Source organism: Thalassophryne amazonica, chromosome 22 (genome assembly GCF_902500255.1).
Source record: "Thalassophryne amazonica chromosome 22, fThaAma1.1, whole genome shotgun sequence".
Taxonomy (NCBI): Eukaryota; Metazoa; Chordata; class Actinopteri; order Batrachoidiformes; family Batrachoididae; genus Thalassophryne; species Thalassophryne amazonica.
Genome location: NC_047124.1, coordinates 1,290,339 through 1,311,012, shown reverse-complemented (window position 1 = coordinate 1,311,012; position 20,674 = coordinate 1,290,339). Strand labels below are relative to the sequence as shown.

Genomic DNA, 20,674 nt, shown 5'->3' with positions numbered 1-20,674 from the left:
GATGGCAGCATGTGTTGCTCCAAAACCTGGATGTACCTTTCAGCATTGATGGTGCCATCACAGATGTGTAAGTTGTCCATGTCATGGGCACTAACACACCCCCATACCATCACAGATGCTGGCTTTTGAACTTTGCGCTGGTAACAATCTGGATGGTCTTTTTCCTCTTTTGTCCAGAGGACACGATGTCCATGATTTCCAAAAACAATTTGAAATGTGGACTCATCAGACCACAGCACACTTTTCCACTTTGTGTCTGTCCATTTCAAATGAGCTTGGGCCCAGAGAAGGCGGCAGCGTTTCTGGATGTTGTTGATGTTTGGCTTTCACTTTGCACGGTAGAGTTTTAACTTGCACTTGTAGATGTAGTGACGAACTGTGTTAACTGACAATGGTTTTCTGAAGTGTTCCTGAGCCCACGCGGTAAGATCCTTTACACAATGATGTCTGTTGGTAATGCAGTGCCGCCTGAGGGATCGAAGGTCACGGGCATTCAATGTTGGTTTTCGGCCTTGCTGCTTACGTGTAGAAAGTTCTCCAGATTCTCTGAATCTTCAGATTATATTATGGACTGTGGATTATGGAATGCCTAAATTCCTTGCAACTGAACATTGAGAAACATTGTTCTTAAACTGTTTGACTATTTTTTTCATGCAGTTGTTCACAAAGTGGTGATCCTCACCCCATCTTTGCTTGTGAACGGCTGAGCCTTTTGGGGATGCTCCTTTTATACCCAATCATGACACTCACCTGTTTCCAAACAGGTGTTCTTTGAGCATTCATCAACTTTCCAAGTCTTGTGTTGCCCCGTCCCAACTTTTTTGAAACGTGTTGCAGGCATCCATTTCAAAATGAGCAAATATTTGCACAAAAACAATAAAGTTTATCAGTTTGAACATTAAATATCTTGTCTTTGTGGTGTATTCAATTGAATATAGGTTGAAGAGGATTTGCAAATCATTGTATTCTGTTTTTATTTACATTTTACACAACGCCCCAACTTCTTTGGAATTGGGGTTGTATGCATGTGTGTTTGTACAAGTATTTTTGTGAGGACTAGTGTGATGATTAAAGTGAGAATATTTACAGTAGATATACAGTATATATTTAACTTTTTTCCTAAACAATCAATGACATTTAGTGTGTTCCAAACATGCGTGAGGTGGAGAGGGCGTGGCTCGGTGCAGTCTGTGAGGAGACGTGCGTCCAGAAACAACTCTCCAATGAACCAGGTTCTTTTAGCCCTTGTGGGCAGTGACATGCGGTCAGGAAAAAAAATGTAAAATGAAAAATAAATTAAATGGTAATATTTATCCAGTGATTTGTACTATAAAGTTATTTTCCTTTTAACTTCACCAGTTTTAGATTATTTTTTATTGAAAATTGCTGAATTTTCATAATTGCCGTTCAAATACTGAGCAGAGATGTGCTGTGAGGAAGCAGCCAGCCGGGCCTCACTTTGCATTGTTCAATCACTGGACTAACTGTTGACACGCTGTGCAGTCAGACTGTCTCACTGTATGTCACCATTAAAATGGTCAAACACTTTGGATATATGATCTTAAATTTCATAGTTTAGCTGATGTACATAATGTACAGTGTTTTTCGTCAACAGTTGTATGTGTGTGTAACGTGTTTTGTGTGCTGCGCGATCACAAAACGGCTGCTAAAAGGCACCAAGTGAGGCACGCAGTTCTCCTGCCTCATGTTAGGGGGCACTAGCGATCCCAGGGATTCTTCTTGCAGCAACTTCTCAGCTGCAGAATAAGTGACAGCAAACTACAAGAGCAGCCGTTCATTTATTTTTTTCCTCTTGCCTGGACTTTACTTTCAGAATGGAGGATTACATAAACAAACTGAAACCATTTTCCAAACTGGACTTTCAGTCAAAGCAGGAGTTAATAATTAAAGGATGACCAAAGACCAGAAGAGCCGCTCTCTTTTCAAACAGAGTGGGACACACTAAAGTCTGGCTGTGTGGATGTCCAGAAAGAAACTGCCTTTTTCTGCTTTTCCTGCCTTATTTTCTGAACTTGTGACAATGTCTGGACTCAGATGGGATATTGTGAGCTGAAGAATTTACAAAGAAGTGTCATCACAGACGAGTGGTCAGCCACTCACACTCAAAGGCAGAAAAGGCTCCAAACAGAGTTGGAACAGGACTGATGAAGGACAACTTTCTTCCCTGGCAGTGATCTCCACTGAGACAGAGAGACTTTTAAAACTGAAGGAAGATAAGGAAAACTTTGACAAGCAAGTCATCGATGCTTTAGTTCAGAAGGAGCGGCACATGGACTTCATTTATAAGTAAAGGTAAGACCATAATCACGTTTATTTTTTTTTTATTAAATGTGCTTTTTTTGTGCTCTAGTTTGTATCTGTAAAGAATACTGATATGAGATTTCACACATAACCCGTTAACTGCTGTCAATCAAATGGTGAATAAGCTGCTCTGTGGGGTTTACATGTTTGTAAATCTGTTTGTGATGAAATCAGTGCCTCACCAGCCATCAACCTCACCGCACATCACTGCTTGTGGAACGCAAGAGTCCGACAGATTCCCCTCGTCTGTGATGTCACGGTCAGACGCCAGGGAACAGATTTGGTGTCATGCGTCCTCACAATAATAGATGAACAAAAATGTCTGCGTGTGTTGTGTGTGTATACACCTGTGGTTTCCTGACTTTGATGATCCAGGATGGTGGTACTATGACTCCAGCGTGGGCCCCAAGTGAACACGGCTCCTCAATCTGATGCAACATGAAACACGTCACCTTGTTGTGAAACTGGGCAAAAAAAAAAATCTTTGTTACCAAATACACATTTTAATCAAGAGCATTTAAAAATCACACCCACAGAGAGAGAGAGAGGGAGAGAGAGAGAGACAGAGAGAGATTGACAGAGACAGAGAGAGAGACAGAGAGAGAGAGAGAGAGAGACAGAGACAGAGAGAGAGAGAGAGAGAGAGAGAGAGAGAGAGACAGAGAGGGAGAGAGACAGAGACAGAGAGGGAGAGAGACAGAGACAGAGAGAACAGGGAGTAAGAGAGAGACAGAGACAGAGAGAGACAGAGAGACCCACGCCTGACATCGAGTTATGCTAATTAATTCTTTGTGATTCAGTGATGATGGATTTACTACTGTGAGGCCCGTTTGTCACCACGAGGGCAAACATGACTGTTGCCATAAACAAAACTCTATGGGCCACTGACCCATCAAGCAAATCCTCTGTTACTCTACCATCAAACTACAGTGAAGGACTTTAAAATTTAAAGCCCACCAGGAAGTGACATCATCAGGAATTAAGGAAGCTACATTTTCTTATCATTTTTGCTGGATTTTTTGAGATCGTGTTGTCATAAAATGTCACGATGGGTCTCATTTTGTTCCAGAGTCAAGAAGGTTTTCCATAAATTACCTTTTTTTTTTTTTTGGAGGAATAGCAGTCAAAAAATACTCCAAAATTGACTTTCCTAATGCTGCTAGGGCACAAAGTGCGCCTCTTCAGTTTTAACCTGCACATTACACGTGTTCTATATGCAAAGCCTTAAACGTTGGGGAGTTTTTTCATATCTGTTTGCTCATGAGGTGGTCAGGTCTAGACCAGGCCACAAAGAGCCTAGAAGGTGCACGTTTTTGTTGCAGTTGATCACCTCAACTCCTTTCCTCATCATCTGTGAAGCCCCTCAGCTGCTGAGGTGATAAGGAGCTAGTAAAACCTGCAGAGTTGTTGATATACATGCCCCACCCCGCACACTTTGAGGTGACTTGGAAGTTATAAATAAACTGAGCTGAAGCTGAATTACGGTAAACTTTCTGATGAACATAATTCCAACTGGGGATGGGTGTCAAAAACCGGTTCCTGTTAATAATCTATAAGAAATGACTGGATCCACTGACATCAATAACCTTTCTACTTAACGATTCCCTTATCAGTTCTTCAGTTCACATTATGCTGGAGCAGCCGTTGTTTTTGTTCTTTATGTTGATTGCAGACCCACTGTTTCTGCAGCCGGCTGCAAGACCAAAGCTCAGTGGCTTTGAAGTTAAATTTGTGTCATTAAGGCCCTGGACCCACTGGCGTTTAGGAAGATTTGCGTATGGATTGCGCACAAAATTGGCTCATATTTGCTAAACAGCCGCAATATCTGTGAAACATGTTTGTATGAGTCAGGCGACACCCGCACACGTCCGCAAATGCACGTTTGTCTGTTGCCAGGATTTTTGAGCTGCACAAAATTTTGGTTGCGGATGACATCCACATTACATACTCAATACATACTCAAGCTATGCACTATATGTCCACCGTTATCCGTTGATAGCCACAACTGATGGGGATTTGCGGCTTGGCAGCAGACTGGGACAGTGTGTAAAACAGATATATAGCGTGCCTATTATGTCCACATCACAAACTAAAATAAGTTAGTAAGTAAGTAACAAATGCATACAGAGTGGCCACGAATAAAGCGTTTGTATTACGTCTGCTTTGCAGACAATCTGCGACTGCATAACAAAAACGTCACACAAACAAAAAGTACTATATGTGGCAGAAGTCGACATACCTGTCAGTCAGTGCCAGTCCAGCTGTGGAGACATACGACGTAATAGCTGCTGCAATCCAACAACATACTGTAAATCCTCAGCTGCTAAGACATCAGCCGTGGACCTCGGTTCCCTTTCAGGACTTTTATTTAACACCAACAAAAGGAAAAGTTACTGTTACAGCCGCAACTCACGCCGAACGCTCTCTTTTTTCATGACACTCTCAAAAACAACACCGTCTCACAACCCCGCGCGGCTCCCACTCCCCAAATTCATGAACAGTTAACCCTTGCATGACAACATGAACATCGACTCCATGATCAATACAATACCAATATCAACTTGTCCAAGTCCAGCAATTACTCCAGAGACTGTGGTGTTAGTGTGAATAGTGATGCTGAAGGCCCGAGTGCGCTTCTTTTATGACCGCAATGCAGATGCTGTGCACAACACATCCGTAATACTGCCGTGATAATCGCAATGCGTCCAATCCGTTTCCTCAATACATGCGTTATACATCCGTGATTGTTCGTCATATATTCGCTACACATTATGAATATATCCAAGATTCATCCTGGGACATTTGTCATTTTTGGCCACTTTTGTTGCGGACGACAACGAACACCCATAATTTGTACGAGGTCTGTCAATAAAGTATAGGTCCTTTTTATTTTTTTCAAAACTATATGGATTTCATTCATATGTTTTTACGTCAGACATGCTTGAACCCTCGTGCGCATGCGTGAGTTTTTCCACGCCTGTCGGTGACGTCATTCGCCTGTGAGCACTCCTTGTGGGAGGAGTCGTCCAGCCCCTCGTCGGAATTCCTTTGTCTGAGAAGTTGCTGAGAGACTGGCGCTTTGTTTGATCAAAATTTTTTCTAAACCTGTGAGGCACATCGAAGTGGACACGGTTCGAAAAATTAAGCTGGTTTTCGGTGAAAATTTTAACGGCTGATGAGAGATTTTGAGGTGATACTGTCGCTTTAAGGACTTCCCACGGTGCGAGATGTCGCGCAGCGCTCTCAGGCGCCGTCGTCAGCCTGTTTCAAGCTGAAAACCTCCACATTTCAGGCTCTATTGATCCAGGACGTCGTGAGAGAACAGAGAAGTTTCAGAAGAAGTCGGTTTCAGCATTTTATCCGGATATTCCACTGTTAAAGGAGATTTTTTTTAATGAAAGACGTGCGGACGGATTTCAGCGTCGGCTCGCAGCCGCTGCGACGCTCTGCCACAGGAAAAACACCTCTGTTGGAAGCCTTAAGGACAAGTTGGAACATGTCCAGCTGTTAAACATTTTCTCATATATTCACTCCACTGAAAGCCATCAAAAGCCGCCTGGATTTTACAAATGGTTATCAACACGGAGGTGTCTTTCCTGTGCCGCCGCACCGGAATTCCGACGAGGAGCTGGACGACTCCTCCCACAAGGAGTGCTCACAGGCGAATGACGTCACCGACAGGCGTGGAAAAACTCACGCATGCGCACGAGGGTTCAAGCATGTCTGACGTAAAAACATATGAATGAAAGCCATATAGTTTTTGAAAAAAATAAAAAGGACCTATACTTTGACAGCCCTCGTATACTCAATTCATGCGCAATTAATCCTCTCCCCAGTGGGACCAGGCCCTAATGTCTGAAAGGAAATTCTTTTGACAAAAACTACAGATTTTGTTTATTTCTCATTTATGTCCCGATATCAAGGATCCAGTGACCAACTGCATATTTATTTACGTTAAGAATCAATAAAATGTTGTTGAAATAGAAAACCTGTAACACCTACTTTTAGTACACAGAAAATTCACAAGAGGTATTGATAAGGGAACCCAACAAACTCCATCCATCAAACTCTGTCAGTGTTTGTCATTTTTATCTGCAGTTACTTACAGCCTGTTTACACCAGGAACAACTGATGGCGATGATTTCTTTACTATGAAAGAACTTCTGCTGAAAACTCTACAGAAGCAGAGAAAAAAAAAAACCTCAAGACTCGGCTAATCAGTACAACGTGCATGGAGAAGATTAATAATGTGTGTGTGTGTACCTTTCCACACTGTTTGCACTTCCCTTCTTGTCTTCTTCTGTGCACCCAGTGATGTCTCAGTGTGTTCTGCTATCGAGGAACAGACATTAAACGTCATCATTTTGTGTATTTCTCTCTTCATCCATTATGAAATCATTTTTCTCTGTCATCCGTTGACCATGTGACCCCCAGCCGTGCTCATGCATCAAAAATCTGACCCCGATACGGTCTTCTTGCACAAATATGTCGAGCTGCACCACGCTTACAGGCGGTTCAGCCGCTAATCAGTGCAGCTGCTGCAGGTCAGGCGTCTGGGGGCGTCCGTGGAATAAGAACGGTGGTGCTGCACGTCGAACGATGTCAGTGTGGGTTTTATTTGACACAACTTCAAGCTTTGCATGTTGACAAACCAACAAAAAGGACATTTTTTTTAATGTCTTGGAAGCAGTGTCCTAATGCTGACTGGTGTTTGCACTCACGTCTCTGAGGCAGCGAGATCCGCCCTCTCTGAACGTGGGCTTACATCGGAAATTGATCTGATCAGACAAAGGCACACACAAAAGACTGAATCAACACCTTTTCAACAAATATCAGAATCCTTCAAACAAATACATGATGAAAAAGAGCTGCTGGTCAGTGCAGAGACATGTAACAGCTGGACAAGACTGTCATGCCATGCGAGAAGACTTTATTTGGTCTCTGACTCCTCCCAGTGCTTTGGCTGATGTCCACCAAACCTGATATGTGGATGAACATAAACCCTTTAAATGGTTTGGCTGGCAAAGGACACTGGGGTCAGAGGTCAAAATCTGACTTTCACTCTGATACACAATAAATACAGATGGGCCACCTTTGAGTATTATCTCATTTTTTGACTGTAGCTTACATTGACGAGCACGTTTGCCCGTCTGCACTGACATACATGGACGACGGTGATGATGAAATACCTTTTCTAGCTGCTCCATGCATCCAGTGTGAACGACGATCTTACAGGCTGCACACTTCTTCCTGGATGCTGACTTCTTAAAGGACACAGCAGAGAAAACGGTGCAGTGAACAGACAGACAAGAGACCGCCGTACTACACAAAAATAAAAGTACACACATACACGCACACCCATAGAAACAAGTGCACACAAACATTCACTTATTTTTCTCAGCAATTTATAAGCCTTCTGCTTACTGAACTGGGTGTCTGCCACAGCCCGGTAAGAAGTGGGCGTGTCCTCAGCCTTAACCATGACTCATGAGTCACCAGCCCTAATAATGTGACTTTTTTGATCAATCCATTTGGATTTGAGCTCATTAATGTCATGCATTGTTTTCTTCCACTCCTCCTGTAATTGTATGTCATATGGGAGAAGAACGCATTTCCATCACGTGACCGCGGCGTTCAGGACACTCACGGCCGTCTTTAGCAGGCAGGCGTCCTCGCCCAGATAACAAAGCTCTCCTGAACAACTCGTCTCCATCCACAGGTGATCCCCGTTCACAGCGTTCTCCTGCAGAGAGCCAGACAGAGATAATGATCTCATTTTATCCTCCATTATCAGTCACACCACTGCGACCATATGCACACACACAGCACACCGTGAAAACGGTCAGGAAGTGTGTCAAGCACATAACTGCTGCCGCCACTGCTGAGTGGGTGTGTAATTTCACAGGGCATGTTAATTCAAGGTGCTAATCGCAGCACCACTGTCACACACACACACACAGAGTCAGGATATGGTGTGTGTGTGTGTATATATATATATATATACCAGCAGAAGGGTGTCAAAAGGGTTTTCTGTTACTCACTTGAAGTTTAATTCAGTAACATGTAACTTTGTTTTTAATGGATCAGGTTATTTAAAAGGTGCTATTAGGGCAACTCTATGGCAACGGAATTACAATCTGAGCTAATCTGTTGTAGTTAGATGCCATATGTCCAGATTTTGCTGCTGCTGTAATTCCGTTACCATAGAATTGCCCATAAATGATTTTGCGCCACCAGATGTCGCACTAGCACCAACATCTCAGACCAAAACACCATCTTCTCTTAGGGCCCGGTCACACGGCACACAGCGATCACTGAAAGAAGGAAAATTCAAATTTTCAAAATTTAAAATGTATTAATTCATATAGCGCCAATTCACAATGAGATCGTCTCAAGACGCGTCACACAACATAATAAAAACAGAAAAAAACTGAATTAAAAATTTAAAAACAATAAAAAGACAAAACCATAAAAGAATACAAGAATAAAAACACATCATAACCCTAATGATAAAATAAGGAAAACAAATGAGCGTTTAAACGTGATTTAAAAGTCTGCACGGTATCCGACTGTCGTATGTGTGCTGGGAGATCGTTCCACAGAGCTGGGGCACGGCAGGAGGAAGCTCTGTGACCGGCAGACTTTTTATTCACCCTGGGAACACATAAAAGTCCTGCACCGTGAGAACACAGAGCCCGAGCTGGTACATAGGGGCTTACCAGGTCAGCCAGATAGAAAAAAAAGTCACAAAGTCACCAATCGTCAAGAAAAAGTGGACGAATGAGTTGGCACTTCTCCCATCACCGAAAAGCCTGCGAGTCCAGAGCGCATAAAAGAACAAAACAAAACTGAAACTAACAAAAGAAAAACAAAGCGAACGGCGACCCTGACGCTTTAAACAAAATCAAAACATTCATGATGACCGTGACTTGACAGCGTGGTGCAGCAGATAACTGAAACAATCATACAAATGGTGATAAAAGCATCAAATTTTGGCAGAAATACTCCTTAGACACTCCTCTTTTGAAAAAACCATTTAGCCACTTGACTTTTCAATTGGTGGTCAGGTAGAGGTCAACTGAAGAATTACACAGAGGTCAAAATTAAAAGATGCGCCAATCATATTGAAAAATATTCCACATTATTTGCCTGATCATAAAGATTCCAAAAAGGTATAGTTTGGACAATCTGTGACTGAATTCTATGGAGTTATGGGATAAAAACAGCAAAAATGGTGACAAAGGTCAGTGTCAGTTTGTACTGGGGTCAAAAGTTAAAGTTGCTCCAGTTTTGGTAAAAAGTGATCCAAATTATTGGTTGAGCTAATAGGATTAATAAATGGAATAGTGTTGACAGTGTTGAATGCTTGGTCTCCAAAGTAAAGGTCAAACAAGGTCAACATCTATTGGATTCTATGACTTGTGACATATGTTACCCTGTAACGCAAAATTAGAGCAACTTTAACTTTTGACCCCTGTACAAACCGACACTGACCTTTGTCACCATTCTTGCTGTTTTTATCCCATAACTCCATAGAATTCAGTCACAGATTGTCCAAACTATACCTTTTTGGAATCTTTATGATCAGGCAAATAATGTGGACTATTTCTCAATATGATTGGAGCATCTTTTAATTTTGACCTCTGTGTAATTATTCAATTGACCCCTACCTGACCACCGATTGAAAATTCAAGTGGCCAATCGTTTTTTTCAATAGAAGATTGTCTGAAGAGTATTTCTGCCAAGTTTGATGCTTTTGTCACCATTTGCAGGACTCCCCTCTAAATATTCTCTTATCGGCTGCACTAAGCGGGTATCAGACCGAGCACCGGCCTGTGATCATTTCTGCGCTCTCCACAGCACCTGCAGGGGCGAGATCTGGTTGTCTTAACAGGTTTGTCTTCAGAACAACAACGTGTGCACACATGCATGCACATTCCACGCAAGACGACACGCAAACGTGCGCACAGCCGTTTGTGGCGCACAGCCTCTCCAGCCACAGACGGCTGCAACGGCAGCCAGAAACGGCATGCGAATGTGCGTAAATCGTTAAAGTAATTGATCAAACGTTCTTGCCGCTATTGTTTCTGTATGAAAACATTGCTTTTGGTCTCACACATGGACGAGTCACATTCTGCTCATCGGATCTTTAGTTATTGATCCATTCAGATATCGTCAATGTTCGTGCAAGACGTCAAACTTGGGAGGTTGGACGACTTTGGACGACAGTCAAATGGAACGCTGACAGTACGGGAACTACGCAAACGATGAGGAGGTGTCAAGACAGAAAGCAAAACTGAATACGGACGAACTGAGGTTGTCGTCAAGATTTGTTCACATTTTTCAACAGTTTGAAAAGCAGGAATGAAGCTGGACGACAGTTAAACGATGTCTCCGAAAGTCAACGTAGGTCCAGACTTCTCATTTCGTTTTGCCTTCAGTGTCCTTCGTTAGTGTCGTGTGACCGGGGCTTTAGTCCATTCATCCCCAACCCACACATGATTATCAACCTTTAGATCCCACTTTGGTTCTGCAGTACAGAAGAAACTGCAATGACTGAATTTAAAAAACTGTGTGTTTCTGTTCTCCAGTGCTTACACCAATCTGTGATTAAATACATTAAGAGTGCACGTGACAAAATGTAAGATATGATGTCACTTAGTGTACAAAGTTGTCACATGTCCCACTGATGATGACAGTCAACATCATTTGTGGGCATCCACATGAATGGAAGCCTATAAGCAACCCACATTTGTGCACAGAGCACCACCTGCATTCTGTAAAAGCAGTGCATGTGTCGCATTTACATCTTTTTAGCATTGTGGTTGAAGCACTGGAACTCGGTGAGGAGGACTTTGCTTAGTGTCCTCTTTGGACTCCATCTATTTGCCTTTTCTCTGATTCCATGTAAGCTGCTCTTCTGTTGCTCAGAGCAGCTTTTGATGTAAAGTATATTAAAGTACTAAAAATATAAAGACATTTTTCTAGCCTGTTACTTCAACAAGATCTGGGTACAGCGTTAAAAGAACCCGCTACACAGCAGAGCAACATGATTCTGAAAAGCATGAGAATCACAGTTTTGTTGCTCAGAATCAGATCACAGTTCTCTCTCAGGATTTTCTCCCCCAATATTAATCCTTGTACTAATTTTTAAAAAGTGCTGCAAAGGTCTGTGGAGGTATGATTAAGATGACACTGTAAAACAGATGAGCATTAAATTACACACCTGGGATGTTTTTTTTAATGTGCGTTTCCTGCAGGGAGCTAAAGGCCAGTGATGACGCAGTGGAAGTGTCCCTGCAGACAGACCTAAAGAGGAATCTCACATGTGGCAAACAGCAGTTTGTCTACTTACACGATGCAATTAATAATAATTTGCAGTTAATTTAGCAGCGGCTGCTGGTGGCTCGCTGAGTGTGTAAAACTCAGACACTGCATCGATGTTTAGGTTGCAACCACAAAATGATGCCACTGGACCTTAAAGTAACTCTAAATCCGGCCCGTCTGAGTCGACATAAACAGGAGGTAAAGATGTAGAGGAAGAGGAACGACACGTGTCTGAACAAATACAGAATACAACTGAAATAAAAGACACATCAATAATACAAACAGAAGTGTGTGTAAGTAACTAAAATCATACACGCAGGACTGAGCCACATGGAAAAAATAATAAATATTACATTTCATCTTTATTAAAATCAGTGTTTATTCCAGAAGGCGGCTCCATCCTGCGGCGGCCGAGGGAACACGTGGCTCAGATCAACATGATATTTATTGCTAAGTGCAACTTAATTTTAATAACACTGCCAGTCTTATCCCAGTCCATGACTGTATTTGTTTTATGGATGAGCCCAACAATCAACTGCAGGATAAACAGAAGCAATAACAGAAATCAAAATGAAAAACAAAGAATATCTGATTTGCTTATCTATTCAAATATGTTGCAATTCCTTGTGAAAAGTGTCAACCTGCCACAAACATGTTCTAATTTACTTTGGATAGATTCATTCTGATTTGTAAAGGAGTCCACAGATGAACAGCCACACACTGACTGAAGCCCAGTTCCAGTTAGTACCTGCAGAACCCAGCTGCAGTAAACCGGCTTGTACTTCTACAACGTGCTGTGGAACCACTCTCATGGATCCAGCTTTCTGACAACCAAACGCATTTGTTTATAGTGTTTGAAAGATTCCAAACCAGGTTTGGGAACCTGAATGTGACTGTTCCAGGTTGGTGGAGTGGACTTTCATGAGCACTGGTATATCTATTTTTTTAGTTCTGGTGAGTAATTATGATGTAATCAATCAGCAAGAAAATGAGAGAAACATAAATGTTTCTGCTGAATTCTGACCGTCCAGTCCACAGCCGTGCACAGCTCCTTACTGGGACCATTTGATGCAGGAAACAGGGGTGTCTGGGGCGGACCGAGGTGCTGGAGACCAGAACGGGAAATCGCTTTTCTGAGGGGAAAGAAAGAAAAACAGGAAAAAAAATGTATTATAATAAACCCACAACACATATTCTAGAAAGCATGTGAAAGCCCAGAGACGTTAAATATTCATGTTCTGAGACGTGGGTTCGGCTGCAGATATTTGGTGGAGGAGAACTGGGAACAGCTTGGAGGAGAGACTGCCAGCAGCACTTTGGGGTGATGAGAGAACGACAAACACTCTTCTCTGTCTGAGGATGAGCCAGCAGTCATCTTTCTCTCTCTCTCTCATCCTCCTCTCCCACCTGCCATGTGTTTACACTCTTTTTGATTTTCCCTCCCTTTCACAGGGGAGCGGCGCCATGGTTTCTGTGAACACACACGGCGCACCTCCAGAACTGCAGTTTAAAGAAGACTCGGTGCCGCTATTGATCCAGAGCAAGAGAAGAAGAACACAGGGGTATGGCAGAGCGCCGACAAGACAACAACACGAATAATCACGTGACGGCACGAGCTTCACTGTCAAAACAAACACACACGAGCCCAAACCCTCGTGCACTGCCACACACACAGACACGGGTTTGTGCCATGTGAGTGACAAAGTATCGTGATTTGAAGCAGCTGGAATGATAGCGGCTTGATTAGCAGGGTTGGCATTTTTCAAAAGATGAAGAGCTGCACCAGCGTTTTTCCATCATTCCACACAAACTGTCACACTTTCAACAGCTGACAATCACAAATCCGTCATTCTTCTCATTCCCAAAGGCACAGCACATGTTTTTGGATTTTAAAAGCAGCCCAGGATGTGTGGGAGCAAACAACCACACAAGGAAGAATTAAGTAGCATTTCTGAATCTCAGACGCGGTATCTGTGCGCACGCCGCAGGCCCGAAGGCGGGTGATGGGAACACTGCACGTGACCTCCTGTTGAAACTTTCAGCCGCCCTCTAAAATGGTCACACAACAACGGAGACTCCACTTACACACACTGTAACCTGATGACACAATGCAACAACAACAACAACACGCACACACACACACACACACGCTCAAGATTCTCGAGATAAAAATAGTATCATGTGGGTGACAATGGCACAAATGTGAGGATGTTTGGTCACGCAGACACAGAGAACAGAAGAAGACACAAAGCCATACACCACAATGAGATAAAAAATAAAAATTCCAGACACTTGGTTGTGTCTCTCGGTGTCCGCTGTCCCAGTCTGCATTCTGCAGCTATGTGCTGGATTGTCTCTGGGGCACATTTGCCCAGCCTGCAGCTTGTGTCTAGCTCAGAAGTGCACTGGAAACAACACCAAAGGGTCAAAGCACCAGATCCATAGAGGCAGGAGTCCACCACAGCCAACAGGACCCCAGTTACAGACTGTGCAGATGTGCCCCAGAGACAGTCCAACACATTGCATTGTTAATTTTCCCATAATGCTTTTCAGCATGTGCATCTGTAAAACACTAAAACCTTCAAAATTAGTGTGTTACTTTAAAACTAAAACATATAGCTGATATTTTCAGAGGTGACATTAATTTCAATAACTTAATAACCATAAGTCAAAACTGTCTTGCTGTGCATGACTCCTGTGATATGTCTGCAAGCAGAGGTGTCAAATTCAGCTTCAGAAAGTAAACACCCCCCCCATGTGTTGCTTCTACCTGTGCACCTAAAGCAGGTGATCTCAATAATTAGCTCATCCACCTGCCTGAAGAGCTGAACCAATTACAGTCAGCTGGGAAGATGGAACAAATATGTGGCTGGACTTTTACTTTCTGAAGCTGGATTTGACACCTCTGTCTGGAAGTCTGGCTGTGAAAATAAATGATTTTTTTTTTATTTTTTTTTGCTGCCCTTTCTCTCTGGTCACCAGGTCTCTTTTGCTGAGAGAAGGCTGATCTGAGACACAGAAGCACTGGCACATTGATGTGTCAGTAGCTGCCAGTGTACCGGAGTCAATACTAAAAGCTATCTGTTTAGCTTTTAGCTGTAACTTCAAGTAAATTTTTCAGGGGGTTATTGGTTTACCTTTATGAAAGTTAACATTTTAGTTAGCGGATTAACGGTTATTGAAGCTAACTTTTTGGTTAGCTGTGCCCCACCACTGGTTTTAGATGCAGTTGCTGCGAGAGTAACACCCCATAAAAGTCATACCAAAACACTTTATTCTTTCTATACATTGGAATATTCTCAAATCTTTTCTAAGTAAGGAAAGAAGTTCATGTCTACAGCAGAAAAACACCTTCATCAGGTGAAAAAATGATGTTCAGTGCTTCATTTCTAGATTTACTTCATACAAAATCTTCTCATAATTGTCAACACCAACTATGCCAACTGGTACTGGCGGGCTAATCTTACGCAGCATATTTTCAGGCCTGTAATCAATGGCATCTACTTGCACTGGCCAAGACCATTTGCCCTTCCATGCAGGTTTCATCACCAATACCCTAGTGTCATCATCGTATTCATCTATGATCTGAATCACCTCACCAGGGAAGGTGCACCCATCATACCTTACATGAACCCAGTCACCAACTTTCAAACTATTATTTTTGGAGGCAGCCTGTGGGTATAGTACAGAAACCAGTGGCTCATTGTCTATGTCTATTTGAAACAAGCTGCATATTGAAACATTTGTACACCTAATAGCATGAACTTTGCTGATAGCAGGGGCATCCAGAGTCGCAGACCACAGATTCTCTCTCAACGAACTCAGATATTTCAGACTGGGGAATGTGCATAACCTTTACCTCAGGCATACATTTCTGGGCTACATCACTAAAAGCTTTGGCAGACTGCACATTAGTGGCATTGGGACCTGTGCTCATCGCATTTCTCCTGATATTTGACATGGCTCGGACAGAAATTGACAGAAATTTAACTCATCTGCACACGACGCAAGTCTCCCTCCCTCCATCTCTATCCCCCCACCCTGTGTCTCTCCACTCCCCCCACCCTGGTTTCCTCCTTGCCACCTCGAAGGCAGCGTGGTTTTTACTGCTGCAGCCTTCAACCCCCAGGCTGGGCGGCACGGGCCCCTCCTGCTGCGGCCTTCAACCACGTTGCCTCAATTCGGATGACGGACTACTTCAAGTTCAGTGCACATAAACAATGTCAAATACATATGTGTTGTCTTTAATTTTGATGTGTGCCATTATTGCAGTAAACAAGTAATAATTGTGGATTAATTGCTGTATCTTGTCTGAGGTAATTGGAGTGTAAACGGAAATGCTCTTTTTTGGGATCAATAAAGTTGTCTGAAGTGAAGTCTGAAGTCTGGCTGCTACACCGATGCCATCAACGACACCTTTCCCATGAGAAGTAACAAAGTACTTCCTTGCAACTTCTCTGTAGATCATTTGGCACCTCCTGACTGTAACTAATCTGTTACATACATATAACAGATTTTGTCTGTTATATACATATAATGGATTTCGATTATAACAGACAAAATTCGCTGGTTCACCTGAATCCATTACAGTATATGCAAGTTTTACTGTATAAATCTGAAAATAGTTTATTTCCTATCGTGGCCAGGATTCTGTACAACAGCAAGTCTTCCACTAAAATTTAGAATGGTTTCCAAATTAATCTCTGTGAAGCCATATACAGGTTGACTGGAAACCAGGTGCAAAGCCATTTGAAAATAAATTGTGCAAAAGTCACCAAAAGGGCATGTTAATTGTGGATGAACATTTAAAATCCAAAAACAAATGTTTAAAAGTGTGAAATAATTGCTAGAAAATAAAGGAAACTTTGCTCATTTCAGACATTTAACACGTAACATTTTTTTGTAACATGCGTAAAGTTGTACTTTACCTGATAAAGTTCTCTGAAGTAAAATTTTCTTAAATCCACTCCTGCATTCAAATAGTAGCTCAGCTTCTACTTGATAGGCTAGAGAATCATTTTGGGGTTACTGGGAGTGCCCTTGCATGGTAGACGTCATACTTGACCAGTCGTTCTCACTGTGTTTTGTACAGTAACATGACCTCTAACCTTAGTGACATGAAATTTGGGGTTCCACAGGGGTCCGTCTTAGGCCCCCCGCTTTTCTCCCTTTATATAGCACCCCTTGGGCACATATTGCGCATTTGGGGATTACCTTTGCTCCTATGCTGATGATACTCAGTTATACACGTCGATAACTGCTGGTAATCTCATCCACATAAAATCCTTAGAAGATTGTCTTGCATCATTGAGAAGTTGGATGTCTAGAAACTTCCTACTTTTAAACTCCGATAAGACTGAAATGATGGTTCTTGGTCCAGTGAGACATCGGCATCAATTTGACCAGTTAATGCTCAGCCTCAGCTCGTGTGTCATACATCACACTGACAAAGTGAGGAACCTTGGGGTAATTTTTGATCCTACATTGTCCTTTGATCTCCACATTAGAAATATTACGAGGACTGCTTTCTTCCACCTGCAAAATATAGAGAAGATTCGTCCCGTCCTGTCTATGGCTGATGCTGAGACTCTGATTCATGCGCTTATCTCTTCTAGTTTGGACTACTGCAATGTAGTATTTTCTGGTTTACTGCAGTGCAGCATTAGGGCTCTCCAATTGGTTCAAAATGCTGCTGCCAGACTTCTGAAAAGAAGCAGAAAGTTCGACCACATTACACCCATTTTGGCATCTCTTCACTGGTTTCCTGTCCCAGTGAGATCAGATTTTAAGGTTCTACTACTAACCTATAAAACTGTTCACGGACTGGCACCTCCTTACCTAGCTGACCTAATTAAACCTTACGTACCGGCCCGGGCTTTACATTCTCAGGGTGCAGGACTACTTTGTGTCCCTAAGATGAATAAAAAGTCTGCGGGTCACAGAGCTTTCTCTTATTGTGCCCCTGTTCTGTGGAATGATCTCCTGTGTCAATAAAACAGGCAGATTCTGTAGAGACTTTCAAGTCCAGACTTAAGACGCACTTATTTTCCCTTTCGTATGGCGAGCATACTGGCAGAGGATGTTACTATGCTTTTTACTCTTTTAATTCATTTTATTAGTAAACGGAGCGTGCCGCGGCCTCAACTTTGCCTAAATTCTGGGTCTTTTAGTGAAGTTTAGGGTTAGTGGCTGGCGATCACCTTAGTATTTCTTCTGTTTTTCTTGTTGTTTAATGCTGACAAATTATACAGTATTTCTTGTCTTTCTGATGCCTGATTCTGTTTTTTCTCTCTGTTTAAGGTGCAGCTCCATCCAGAGATGGGTGTGGTATTTGTGCTGGAGACCCTCCTGTCCTGTGCGCCAACAGCATTTCTTGTATATTTGTCAGTGAATTGTTCTGTAATTTATGTCTGTATCATGGCCCAAGCAGAGGGTCGCCCCTTTGAGTCTGGTCTGCTTGAGGTTTCTTCCTCAAAGGGAGTTTTTTCTTACCACTGTTGCTCTGGAGGTTAGTAAGGTTAGACCTTACTTGTGTGAAGCGCCTTGAGGGAACTTTGTTGTGTTTTGGTGCTATATAAATGAAAATAAATTGAAATTTAAAAAGTAGTGATTTCATACAGTAAAAGTATTGAGAACTCCAGAAAGTATCAGTGCACACTTCACAGAACTTTCACTGTTTTGAAAATGTAATTTCTTTAAATCATAACGCTACTTAAACCATGCCTGGACAACAGCAACAACAAAAATGCTCAAGACTAGAACTTTTTTCACATGCTAAATATTCAGTACTCATGTAATAACATATCAGTAAGAAAAGTTTGCAAATTAACATGACAGTAATATAGCTACAGAGAGCCAAAGTTGAAAAAGTGAGTAAAATGTAACACACGTAACATGGAATGGGCCATCAGAGGTCTCTCTCCAGAAGAGTGCAGTCCTACGCAAAACCCTCAAACCCCCCGGCCTCCCCCTTGGCCTGTGACCTTAACAATTTTTTCTCAAAATAAATCAGCAAATTTGGTCCAAATAGAACAAAAACTACTGGAGGTGTTTGATTTGACTTTCCCTAATAATATATGTATTTGAATACTGAACACAATCACACATTATGGGTTCAGAAGCACTTTGGCTTGGATATTTCAAAGCAACTTACAATGAATTTCCCTATGATTTGCTGCAATCAGCAGATTCAGGTGGATCCACCAAAGAAAACAAACGTGTACTTGGATAATCTACAGTGATGACTTCATCATCTCGGTTTTCATTTTGCTGTGTACATTTGGCATAAACCAAAACAAAACATGGTTTTTGATAATGCCTAATTTTTGGGGTGCATGTGGTTCGTCTCAAGCCTGTCTCCGACGAGGACGAGGCAGAAGATGGAAAACAGCTGCCAATGGTGAAGATGAACCCAGCTGCTGATGTCACTGCAGGCTGCCTTTTCCTCCAGAGTTCTAACACCACCTACTCTCGCTCTCTCTTCATTCTGCTGTCATTTTCCATTTGTCCCTTTTCACTTCACCATGTCCATGTATAAATCAGACACTCTCTTCCAGCCACCCATGTTCTTCTTCTCCTCCGTTCACTCTCCTGTTTTGTCTTCTTGTCCGTAACACCTCCACTTTTTCTCCTCACCTCACTCCTTCAAAACTCTTATACTCATCCCTTTCCTCCACTCCTCCCTTACTCGCCTCTCATCCTCTGCTTTCATCCACCTTGCCTCCCGTTTTATTTTCCTCCTTCTCCTCCTCCACTAGAGGTGGGTTGACAGTGTTGCTATGACAACAGCACAGCAGGAGCATCACCCGCTCATCCAGTAATTATACTGGTAGAGAATTGTATGTGATGCAGCAACTTTACCATGCAAAAGCGATTACTTACCCACAGCCCATCGTGTGGGATGAATATGTGCACGTACAGATGGGGGCAGGTGTGCACATGCCTCCATGTCACAGACCACATGCACGGCTGATGCAAATACAATCTAAACACTGATCCTCAATCATCATCGAAGGGCTCGATGTCACCACAGTACAAACTGTGACCCTCTGCTTGGGCCATGATACAGACACAAATTACAAAACAAATATACAGGAAATGTTGCCAGTGCACAGGACAAGAGGGTTACAGAAACAGACACCACACCCATCTCTGGATGGAGCCGCACCTCCAACAGAGAGAAAAAAAAAAAAACAGAATCAGGCACCAGAAAGACAAGAAATACTGTATAATTTGTCATTAAACAACAAGAAAAACAGAAGAAATACTAAGGTGATCACCAGCCACAAGCCCTAAGCTTCACTAAAATAATTTAGGTAAAGTTGAGGCCGTGCCCCCAGCTGTTTACTAATAAAATGAATTTAAAAGAGTAAAAAGTGTAGAACTATACTATGTCAGTATGCTAGCCATACAAAAGTGAAAACTAGTGCGTCTTAAGTCTGGACTTGAAAGTCTCCACAGAATCTGACTGTTTTATTGACGCAGAGAGATCATTCCACAGAACAGGGGCACAGTAAGAGAAAGCTCTGTGACCTGCAGACTTTATACATATCCGGCTGGATTGTCCTTGTATATTTGTTTTGTGAATTGTTTTGTAAATTGTGTCTGTATCATGGCTCAATCAGAGGGTCACCCCTTTGAGTCTGGTCTGCTTGAGGTTTCTTCCTCAGAGGGAGTTTTTCCTTACCACTGCTGCTCTGGGAGTTAGTAATGTTAGACCTTACTTGTGTAAAGCGCCTTGAGGCAACTCTGTTGTGATTTGGCGCTATATAAATGAAAATAAATTTAAATTTAAAAATGGTCAGGAATTGCAGGTCACTAATACACGGCTCAAACAAACAACTCTGGGTTTTAGAAGGCTTTATTGATGTGGTAAGCAGAGGTCGGTAGATGAGTAAGCAGTCCAGAAAAAGCAGCAGAACAAAAAACATCAGGCAGTTGGCATGGTTGAGGCAACAGGTGTGCATGGAAAGCACCAGAACAAGGGTGCGGCCACACACACACACAGAGACAGAGACAGAGAGCG

At 42.5% G+C, this 20,674-nt stretch overlaps 1 protein-coding gene across 1 annotated transcript in view; it reads right to left on the bottom strand.

Moving 5' to 3' along the window:
• dgki (diacylglycerol kinase, iota) overlaps positions 1 to 20,674 on the bottom strand; it is a 119,716-nt gene that overhangs the window by 52,057 nt on the left and 46,985 nt on the right. Inside the window, exons 2-8 of the mRNA XM_034163178.1 lie at positions 12,674 to 12,782; positions 7,970 to 8,065; positions 7,512 to 7,586; positions 7,044 to 7,100; positions 6,586 to 6,654; positions 6,429 to 6,497; positions 2,670 to 2,786 (exon numbers count right to left, since the gene is read on the bottom strand). Coding sequence (XP_034019069.1) covers positions 2,670 to 2,786; positions 6,429 to 6,497; positions 6,586 to 6,654; positions 7,044 to 7,100; positions 7,512 to 7,586; positions 7,970 to 8,065; positions 12,674 to 12,782 — 592 coding nt within the window. The remainder of the gene's footprint in view (positions 1 to 2,669; positions 2,787 to 6,428; positions 6,498 to 6,585; positions 6,655 to 7,043; positions 7,101 to 7,511; positions 7,587 to 7,969; positions 8,066 to 12,673; positions 12,783 to 20,674) is intronic.